At 42.9% G+C, this 10852-nt stretch overlaps 1 protein-coding gene across 1 annotated transcript in view; it reads right to left on the bottom strand.

Moving 5' to 3' along the window:
• Positions 1-9084, bottom strand: part of PRKCH (protein kinase C eta) — a 45974-nt gene extending 36890 nt beyond the window's left edge. Inside the window, exons 1-3 of the mRNA XM_023515877.1 lie at positions 8934-9084; positions 5867-5901; positions 1695-1783 (exon numbers count right to left, since the gene is read on the bottom strand). Of these exons, the coding sequence (XP_023371645.1) occupies positions 1695-1783; positions 5867-5901; positions 8934-9028 (219 nt within the window). The 5' untranslated portion in view covers positions 9029-9084. The remainder of the gene's footprint in view (positions 1-1694; positions 1784-5866; positions 5902-8933) is intronic.
• Positions 9085-10852: the final 1768 nt, after the last annotated feature.

Here is a 10852-nt window from a genome sequence, read left to right as displayed (position 1 = left end):
AAAAAAAAAAAAAAAGAAATGTGGGGAGCCTATCAGATCATCCACCGTTTGGAGAGAGACGTGAACTTGAGACTTCCACCTCATCCTCTATATTCAGACTGTACATCTCTCATTGCCAATCTTCTCACACCCATGTCTATTTCCTAGAACCTCTGACTTCGGGATTAAATGGGTTTTTTATAACTGCAGAGGATGCCTGCAAATGTGTAAGCATTTTAAGAAAGGAGAAAAACTGTGATGAAAATTGTAACACTCAAGTCAGGTTTGCCTTCTGCAATGACAAGAGATACAAATGTTATCGGTGTCTACTGTTACGATTTTAATACAGTTTTTCCTCGTCTAAGTTGTGTACACATTTTTTTTGGCACTCTTGCTATCTTGACAAGTTCTAGACATCACGCCATGGGGGCAGGGGAAGGAAAGCACCCCGAGGACATGGAAGCCCAAAGGAATTCGTTCCAAAGTGACATTCAAGCAGCTACTTATTCAGCCCTTTCAGCGTTCCGCAGCATAGATGCTGCTTTAATTTCATACTGCTTCCGGCAAATTTTTATCCTCAGCATAGCCTCTGCCCTGATTCTTTACTTTAAAGCAATAAAACAGATCAACATATGACACAGAGCAGGGTGATTATTACCAATACTCTTTCTGGGAAGTTTTCAGGCCTCTTTCTCATAGAAACTGTAGTTCATACTCTGTGCAAACCTGTCTGTGTCTATAAAGAATCACTGAGCTCCACAGTCAGACTTTTTATTTATTTTTTTAGTCTCACTATGTCACCCTTGGTAGAGTGCCATGGCGTCACAGCTCATAGCAACCTCAAACTCTTGGGCTTAAGTGATTTTCTTGCCTCAGCCTCCCAAGTAGCTGGGATTATAGGCACCTGCCACAACATCCGGCTATTTTTTTTGCTGTTGTTGCAGTTGTCAAGCAGGCCCGAACAACAGGTTTGAACCTGCCACCCTCAGTGTATGTGGCTGGTGCCGTAACCACTGTGCTACAGGTGCCGAGCCACACGGTCAGACTTTTTCATGCCTCTGCAAATTCACAGCTAATTGTTGCAATATTCTGTGTGCCTTCCACCTCCAGAATCTGAAATGTACCTATGCCTATGGCAGCTGAATGCGACTGGCAAGAATGAAGTTCAAGCTTGTATGTACAGATAAACATCCTCCCTGAAATTTCTTAAGAGCCAGGAGGAGGCTGTCAGCCTCTTAGGAAGCAAAATGTATACTTAATAACACACTTGTTACATGGATTCTCTCTTGTTTATCCTCACAAAAACTGTGTGAGGGCAGTATTGGTCCTGTTCTAAGGTCCAGGCAAAGAGAGATGTGGGTCTCGCCTGAACTCATAGTACAGACGGCCAGTGGTGGCTAGATGTGCCATTCAGCTCCAGGCTGTCAGCTGTCAGGCCTGGGGCTCCTTTTACTCCACCAAAGCTTTGACTCCCCGAATTTGTAGAGCTGATCCACAGAATTACACACAGCTGACCACTAATGGAGCCCTTGCCAGAAGAGGTCATGCTGCAAATGCCATCATACAAAAAAAGAGAGAAATTTTGATTCCAATGCCACCATGCACCGTGGGCTTCAAGGACCGCGGGAGGGAAGTGGGGAGAGGAAGGGGTGGGGGGAAGGCGACGTGCACACACAATTGCGGGCGCACTTAACCGCACACTGCTCCCCTCTTACCTTCGAATCCACTTTGTTGTTGTTGTTTTGGCAAGTGCAGGCTGTAATAATGAGATGATGGCAGCGTTTATGGACGACACAGGTGCACACTAGGAAATTAAATCCAGCAATTAGACACTTATCAGAGGCTTGCAAGCCAGTCACACCAGAGCCAACCAGGGCTGCCCATGCCAGTGTGACTTGCCCACAAGTCACGTTCTTCTTATTTCTGTTGCCACCATCCTAACACAGGCCTCCACTTGGGCTCAAACTACCCGTCATCAGGCAAGTCCTGAGCCTACCTCCTCCTTCCAGGCTTTATTCCATCCTGTACCCACGACCAAAAGACTCTTCCCACAGCATGATTCTGTCAGCTCTGCCTCATGATCACAAACCTTCAATGGCATCTCGCTAGAGTTCAAGTTCCCAACCAGGGTTCAGGTCTTTTGGAGGTTACCCCAAGCCACCTCTGACCTGTCCTTTACGGGATCTACTCATTCCAATAAAAACTACGCTAGCTGCTCTTCCTGGAAAACACCTTCACCCCTCTCTACACACTTCTGATGCCCTTCCCTTTCCCTAGGGTCACCAAATCTTTAACTTCATGATGAAATGCAACTCAAAAAATGCCTCTTCCATGAAAATACCCTGCCCTGGCCCCTTCTGTAGTGGACTGACACCACCTTTCCCTGCTCTGACCTCCTGCCCCTCATCTCAAAGCTTCCTGCAGCACCCTCAGAATTCTCCCATGATGCCTTGGCCCAGGAGGCAGGCATTCAAAAGATGTTTGCTGAATGGCTCATTTGAATAACTTTTTTTTTTTCATCTAGATAAATGACACAGTGCAGGTAATAGCTGATTTTGTCATTAAGGGATAAACACATGCAATGAAGAAGTATGAAAATACCCATCATTTTAAGATCGTTCAAGACACGTGGAAGGTTTTAGGACTAAGAACATAAAGACAGGTGACAGAACAGAAAATAGCATTACACTTAAAACTAATCTAGCTTTCATCAGATTGAATTCTCAAAAAGACCTTCTGTTTTGAGGCATTACTTTTTTTCTCAGGTAGCCTAGCTAGGGGCTTATCAATTGATTTTGGATCGTTCTTCTTTCCTTATATATGCATATAATTAACATCCAGTTCCATCTGAGCACTGCTTTTGCTGCATCCCACATTTTCTTGTAAATTGTATTTTCGTTTCCACTCAGTTAAAAATGTTTTTCATATTCTCTTGAGTCTTTCTCTTTGACCCGAGTGTTTACTTAAAATGTGTTTTTTAATCTCCAAATATATGGAGATTTTCTAACTATTACTGATTTCCAGTTTAATTCTATTGTAGCCAAAGAAAATACCTTTTATGATTTCTGTCCTTTCAAATTTGTTATGATAGGTTTCACAGCCCAGAAAGTGTTCTATGTTGGTAAACATTCCTCATGAACTTGAGAAAAATGTGTAATCTGCTATTGTTGGATGGAGTAATCTACTAGTGTTAATTTGACCTAGTTGTGATAATGCCACTTAGGAGAACTATATCCCTGCTGCTTCTCAGCATGGTGGATCTATTAATTACAGAGACACTGAAGTCTCCAGCTAAAAGAGTGAGTTTGTAGGTCAGGCATGTGGCTCACACCTATAATCCTAGTACTGTGGGAGGTTGAGGTGGGTGGATTGCCTGAGCTCACAGGTTCAAGACCAGCCTGAGCCAGAGTGAGACCTGTCTCTAAAAAAAGTAGCTGGGCATTGTGGTGAACACCTGTAGTCCCAGCTACTTGGGAGACTGAGGCAAGAGAACTGCTTGAGCCCAAGAGTTTGAGGCTAGGATGCCACAGCGTTCTAACAAGGGTGACAAAGTGAGACTCTGTCTCAAAAAAAAGTGAGTTTGTCTATGTCTGCTTGCCGTTTTATCAGTTTGCCTCACCTATTCTGATGCTGCCGTTAGGTACATATGTGCTAAGGATTTTTTTTTGAGACAGAGTCTCAGTCACCTGGGTAGAGTGCCATAGTGTCACAGCTCACAGCAACCTTAAACTCTTGGGCTCAAGTGATCTTCTTTATCCTCCTAATCCTCCCAAACAACTGGGACTACAGATGCCCACTACCACGCCTGGCAAGTTTTTTTATTTTTAGTAGAGACAGGGTCTCATTCTTGCTCATGCTGGTCTCAAACTCCTGAGCTCAAGCAATCTTCCCACCTCGGCCTCCCAGAGTTTCTCTAGGATTATAGACGGGAGCCACTGAGCCCGGCCACATTAAGAATTGTTATATCGGCTCGGCGCCTATAGCTCAACCGGCTAAGGCGCCAGCCACGTACACCTAAGGTGGCGGGTTCGGATCCCCAGCCCGGACCCGCCAAACAACAATGACGGCTGCAACCAAAAAATAGCCGGGCGTTGTGGCGGGCGCCTGTGGTCCTAGCTACTTGGGAGGCGGAGGCAAGAGACTCGCTTGAGCCCAGGAGTTGGAGGTTGCTGTGAGCTGTAATGCCATGGCACTCTACCCAGGGGGAAAGCTTGAGGCTCTGTCTCAAAAAAAAAAAAAAAAAAAAAAAGAATTGTTATATCTTCTTGGGCAATTGGTCCCTCTTCATCTCTGATAATTTGCCTTTTGCTGAAGTCTGCTTTGTCTGAAATATCTGCTCTAGTTCGCTTTCGGTCGGTGTTAGTGAGGTGTATCTCTCTCCAACCAGGCATTTAGCTTACATCCCTTAGCGAGGGGTCAACAACGGCCGTCTTTCTGCCCCTGGCTAATAGTCTTGCCTGCTCTTTAAATAACAGGTGATTGACTAAAAATCAGGCCATCAAACACTGTGGTGGTACAGGCCAAAAAGGAACAGAAATAAAATAACAGAAATATATTCTAAATCATTATTTTAAACTCAAAACTTTAACCTCACTGTTCCAGAGTATCTCAATGTGTGCTGATGGGCATAAAATGGGACGGAGTGCGCTGCGGGCACGTCCCTGCTCTGTGGAGGCCAGATCGGGAAGTGACATTGACCCTGACCTACGAACTACCCTCTCATCTGGGGCTGAGATCAATGGCATACAGGTCAATTATTGTTATCCTATTGATTATATATTCATTTTTTTCTAACTTTGAGAACTCAGTGGAATTGTTCATACCTATTAAAGTCAAAATTAGATCCAAGAATATGTCTTATTCAGGTCTTCTCCCTCCAAAAGAGAAGGTGAGATTTCCTTATTCACATGTTTGCCACCACACTAGGATACGCAGCGCTATTCTATCAACTGTCTAGGCGGGAACGTTGAGAAGACAGGTACTGTGTGTGTAGACTATGGCAATGCTCAAGCCAGGGCAATGGGATTCCAGGAAAAGCAAGCCCGGCCCAGCCCGGTACATCAGCAAGGGGGTCTCCTTTCACTCCTTCCATTGTACCTCATTCTGGTCCTGCCAGAACACCAGTAAAGGGGTTTAGTTTTAGGATAATAAAAATTATGATCAATTTAACATGTAATAACATAAGCTCATTAGTAGCTTAACTTTGAAGATTCCTTACTTTTGTCTTTGAAATCAGAAACTTAAAAAATAAAACTTGGATAATTCCCTCTATTCCTCAAGCAGAAGAGAAAACAGCCTTCTGCTACTTTTCACTCCTGTTGACAGTGGGATTGCAAACCACAGAGATTTACCATCGGCGTTTAGGGGTGTGTTCACAGAACCACATTGCTTTTCAGTACCTTCACGTTATTGCAGAGACAAAACCTTAAGCAATGAAATTTTACGAGGTACTGTGGCTTTAGAAATAAATACACCCCTTTTACACTGCACAGCTAGGATCTAAGCAAACTACAGAATTTTAACTATATGGGGTTCCCCTCTAACCTACAGAGTTATTTACCGTACTAGTAATGGAATGTATCCTGTTTTCTCATGGTATGATCATTTCTTAAAACATAGGAACAAGATTAAACATGGTTTTAAAAAGGCTTTCTTGTGGTAAGACAATTATGTTCTTTTCTTGATAATTTTGAAATGTACCATTGCATTATGCACATTAGGTGAGGTCCCCCCAAATAAGTAAGCGAGGTGATGGATGTGTTAATCAGTTTGATGTAAGCATTTCACATTGTATATCAAATCAGTACACTGTACCCCATAAACACATTAATGTACACAGTTATGATTTAATAAAGAAAAATAAAATAAAATAAAAAGGCTTTCTTACCTTGGCATTGATAACCCTGTTTCCCAAATACTCCCCTGTGGAAGACAAGAGAGAAGAAGACCCATCAGTCAAGTAATCCAGCAATAATGCCCCCACAGTCTTTCAGGAAAACAGAGCTCACCCCCTGCTCCTTTATGAAAGACACAATTTCAGGTGAGAAGCAGAGACAATGTGCTTTCCAAGCCTGAGCTTGGGACCTGAGTCACAAAGAAAACCGTCTGAGAGACTAGCTTGCTCCTGCTGACTCCCATCACAGCTACCTGAGGGTAGCGTCCTAAGGCTGCAATGGAATCAGCTCTCATCTGCACTGTCATTGGGCCTCAGCTTCTCAGAGACGTGCAGATACTGAACAGACCCAGGCACGTATACGGAAGCCCTCGGTGAGTCCATGCACCCACCGGACCCACAGCACCTGCCCTCGTCTCTGAGCCCCATCACCCACAGAGTCCAGAGTGGGGCTCAGCTGCTGCCACAAGATGCCTTTGGGCCCCACAGCTCCTACCTCTCTCTCCAACATTCTATGGGTGATAGTAACATTATTCTCACTCTCCTTAACAATGACCACACTAACAAAGTCGGTGTGATGTGCCAGGCACTGGGCCAAGTGGCTGACTGTACTATCTCAGTCCTCCCAAAGGCCCCGGGAGGCAGCACATAGTAACATGGGTAAGGGCCCAGACTCTGCACTGGAGGGCCTAGTGCTTTGAGCTGCAGTTACCTCATCTGTAAAAGGGCAGAAGGGTAACAGTGCCTGCTTCACAAGGGTTTTGTGAAGGTTTTACAAAGTCAATGATGGAAAATGTTTAGAATAATGCTTGGCACTTAAAATGCATAAGTTGTTTTTATTTGGCAAACGAGGAGGCACTGACAGGTTATACAAAACAGCTAAGTCACATGCCAGTTGGTGATGAGACTGTACGCCTGCGTCCATATTCAGAACCACTATTTAGACAGTGGAACCTCCACAGCCGACCACCTCCTTAAGTTGACCTAATTTTCAGGCCTAGTTCCTTGTGTTGACCACCCTTGTGTGTTGATCAGTTTATTACATTCTGTGGGTGGTGAAATTACAGAGATTCTACTGTATGTGACAGATACATCAATATTTTAAGTGAGAGAGAGGGAGTGTATGGATCAAGGGTTCAAGGCTGGGTGGGGCTGTTTCTTTGCTGGGAAAAATTTAGTGAAATCAGAAAACGAGTTTCCATTAGGAGTATTAGCTGAGGCCAGAGGTTGTCACTACAGATGCCTACAGGGGCCAGGCTGTCCCCATGAGGGAAGGAAGCAGAGTGGTGTGACATGAACTAAAGTGCACCAGCCAGGCACCCCCGACCCACAGACGAAGCAAACTGCAGATCGAGGGGTGACAGGGCCGACTACAAAGTGCAGGTCACTGCAAAGATGGAAGTCAGCCTCCAAGATACCAGAGATGCTGACTTTTTTTTTGCAGTTTTTGGCCATGGCCAGGTTTGAACTCACCACCTCCAGTATATGGGGCCAGCACCCTATTCCTTTGAGCCACAGGAGTCGCCCAAGAGATGCTAATATTTTCCATTAAAAAAAAAAAAAACAGGATTTTTTCCCCTAAAGACTATAAATGTTATGATACATTTTTTTCAGCTTCGTATCAACAGTTAGTTTAGGGCCTCAAGTCTCTAGGTTCTGAAACCCAAAGTGAGCACAGAAAACAGAATGCAAAGTAATTGATCAATACTCAGAAACTACTCTGAACCCAGGGCTCCCGCAGTCCTTAAACAAACTGGTGAAAGTTTGCAACAAAAACACAGATCTCCTCTTGTGCTACTGACCCACATTTCCTCCCTCTACGAGGGGTATGTACGTGTATGCTGACGTGTGTGAGAGAAGGTATTTCTTCTCTTTCTAACCAAATATGCTGATGTGGCTTTGAATCAAAGTTAATACTTAAATTTAGTTCACATTTTAGATTTGGCATTGAGACTGAAAAGCTTCAGTTGTATGTGTAGTACAACTGATATTCTCTAGAATTTCTCAACTTTTAATTACCTTAGTTCCTAATTGCCAGGGGTGATAGCATATGATCACTGAAGGCTGCTGCCTTCTGCTACACACCAGGAGGCTGAAGACTTTTATGTGTTCAGTTTCTTGCAACAACTAATTTCCACAAGTTATCCCATGATTCATGCCTTCTTAAAATAATACTGCTGATTTTCCTTCCTCTTCAGTGTTTGATTATCCAATTTATTAACTAAATATTTATCTGCAGGTTAAATATGCTTTTTCTGAGTTATGTTATGCTTTTTATTTATTTATTTTTTGAGCCAGAGTATCACTTTGTCACCCTTGGTAGAGTGCCGTGGCATCATAGCTCACAGCAATCTCAAACTCTTGTGCTCAAATGATCTTCTTGCCTCAACCGCCCAAGTAACTAGGAATATAGGCCCCTGCCACTACACCTGACTAGTTTTTCTATTTTTAGTACAGATGGGGTCTCTCTCTTGCTCAGGCTAGTCTCAAACTCCAGAGCTCAAGCAATCTACCTGCCCCAGCCTCCCAGAGTGCTGGGATTACAGGCGTGAGATGCTATACCCTGCTGTTACTTTTTAAAATCAGTTCATGATCCATTAGTACCAAAATGATTGAATAAAGAAAGTCTAAAACTTGAGTCTGGGCCAGGCCCAGATCAAGACCAGCCTGAGCCAGAGCAAAACCATGTCTCTAAAAATAGCCGAGTTTTGGGAGGGACACCTGTAGTCCCAGCCACTCAGGAGGCCGAGGCAAGAGAATCACTTGAGCCTTAAACTTTGAGGTTGCTGTAAGCTGTGATGCCATGGCACTCTACCGAGGGTGGCAAAGTGAGACTCTGTCTCAAAAAATAAATAAGTTAAAATAAATTTAAAAAAATAAAAATAAAATGTGAATCATTTAGATTTTCTTTTAGGTAACATGGATTAAAATTACTGGGTCAACATACTGAAAAAAAGAGGGGAAGAACAAAAGATCCTCGAATAATTCTTAGCTCAGGGCTTTCTCCTGAGGGAACACGCGGGCAGAGGAAGCCAAGGGGAGAGAGTGAAGGGCGTCTTACCAGATGAACTCTCTGCAGTGGGAGCAGTAGGTGGGCTGCCTCAGGTACGTGGCCATGAACTTGTGTCCGTTGATCTGGTGGACGCGTCTCCGCATCGCCCTTTGGCGCTTCCTGGTAAAATGTTTGAAGATTCGGTCTCTCTGGAGAGTAGCTGTATGTGAAAAGAAAGGAAAAAATAATTTTATGTAACAAATCTAGTGGCACCTATTATGTGAGGAAGTTTGGTGGTTTAAATACTCCTCAAATTATTTTTCTTTCTTCTTTCATTTATTTTTTAGTAAGTCAAATACACATAGATCATGAATACATTTAGGCATATGTGGGGTACAATGTGTTGATTTTTTCTATACAATCCGACCTGGTTACATCAAACCAATCAACATAGCTTTTACCTCATGTACTTGATTATTGAGTTAAGACATTTATGTTCTATTCTTGACAGATTTGACTTGTACCCTTGCAATATAACCCTTATATATATATAACACTTATATTGACTCACACTTGGTTATAAAAGATAGAACACAACTATGGCCCAGGATGAAGGAGAGAAATGGAGTGAGGAGGGAGGGGGAGGAGGGAGGTTTTATCTTTTCTTTCTTCAAGGTACTAACCACCTACCACAATCATCATGTTCTCACAATGACCTTATTGGACTCTCATTTTATGAGTTTGTATTTCTTCTTTTGGTTTTTTGTTTGCTTATATCTTGTTTTTTTTTTCTTTTTTAAATTTATTTTGAAATAAATCATAATTATATACATTTATGGGGTACAATGTGATAATTTGATATACAATGTGGAATGCTTAAATCAAAGGGATTCACATAACCATCACCTCAATGACTTCTTTTTTTTGGCAGGACATTTATAATTTACTCTTAGTTATTTTGAAATGCACCCTTGCACTGTGCACATTTGGCAAGATCCCACCAAATGCCCTCCCTCCTCCCACCAGTCACCCTTGTTTGTTATTTTTTTGAGACAAGGTTTTGCTGTGTCACCTAGGCTGGAGTATGGTTACATCATCATTATAGCTCACAGCAACCTCAAATTCCTAGACTCAAGTGATCCTCCTGCATCAGCCTCCTCAAGAGTTGGTCTCGAACTCCTAACCTCAAGCTATCCTCCCACCTCTGCCTCCCAAAGTGCTGGGATTACAGGGATGAGTTAATGCGCCTGGCCTAGGGCTCTTACTATTTAAGGTCAGACCTATGAGAAACCTGGAGATGCTCACTGCCTGATTATAACCAACTATTAAGGGCCGATCTTGGCAGCAGCAATGATGGATGTCCCAGAGTTCTGATACTTTAGGACGTGATATCCGTGTGACCTCTCTGTCTAGTTGTCTGTGACCTCAGGTCCATCTACAGGCTATAACTGCTGAACAGCGTTTCTCATTATTCTGTAATTCTGGTGTCCACTAAACTGAATGGGGGAATTGCTTATGGCACAGACCGAGAACACTGTCCCACAGCAATCAGTACAGAACCACCTCTGTTAACCTGGGACAGGTGGAAATTAACCTGGCACAGACGCAAAGTTCTTTTTCTAAGCTCTCTCATTTTTAAGACAGTGTCTCCTACTCCGAGAAAGCTGAAAATTGCACCATTACCTCTTCTGAATAATTATACTAGAATTTTTCCAATGTATGCAGAGACCTGACATGAATAAAAATAAAGCTTACTTCCTCGATAGTGTTTTTAATGAATCACTGATCCCAAGGAAATTTAAGAAATCACGTAAGAATAATTTGCTAATAAGTTTTAATACTTGGAAGATTTCCATGATAATCTGAGATACTTGTTAAGTAGAAAATTATAAAAACATAAGAAAACACGGAAACATACCACACCCTAGGACAGGATGACAATAATAAAATGCTACGGCTGTCAAAGGCACGCAGACTTGCAATATAAA

This window comes from Otolemur garnettii, unplaced genomic scaffold (genome assembly GCF_000181295.1).
Source record: "Otolemur garnettii isolate 467f Iridium unplaced genomic scaffold, OtoGar3 scaffold00081, whole genome shotgun sequence".
NCBI classification, from domain to species: domain Eukaryota; kingdom Metazoa; phylum Chordata; class Mammalia; order Primates; family Galagidae; genus Otolemur; species Otolemur garnettii.
This window is presented reverse-complemented; position numbering and strand designations above follow the sequence as displayed.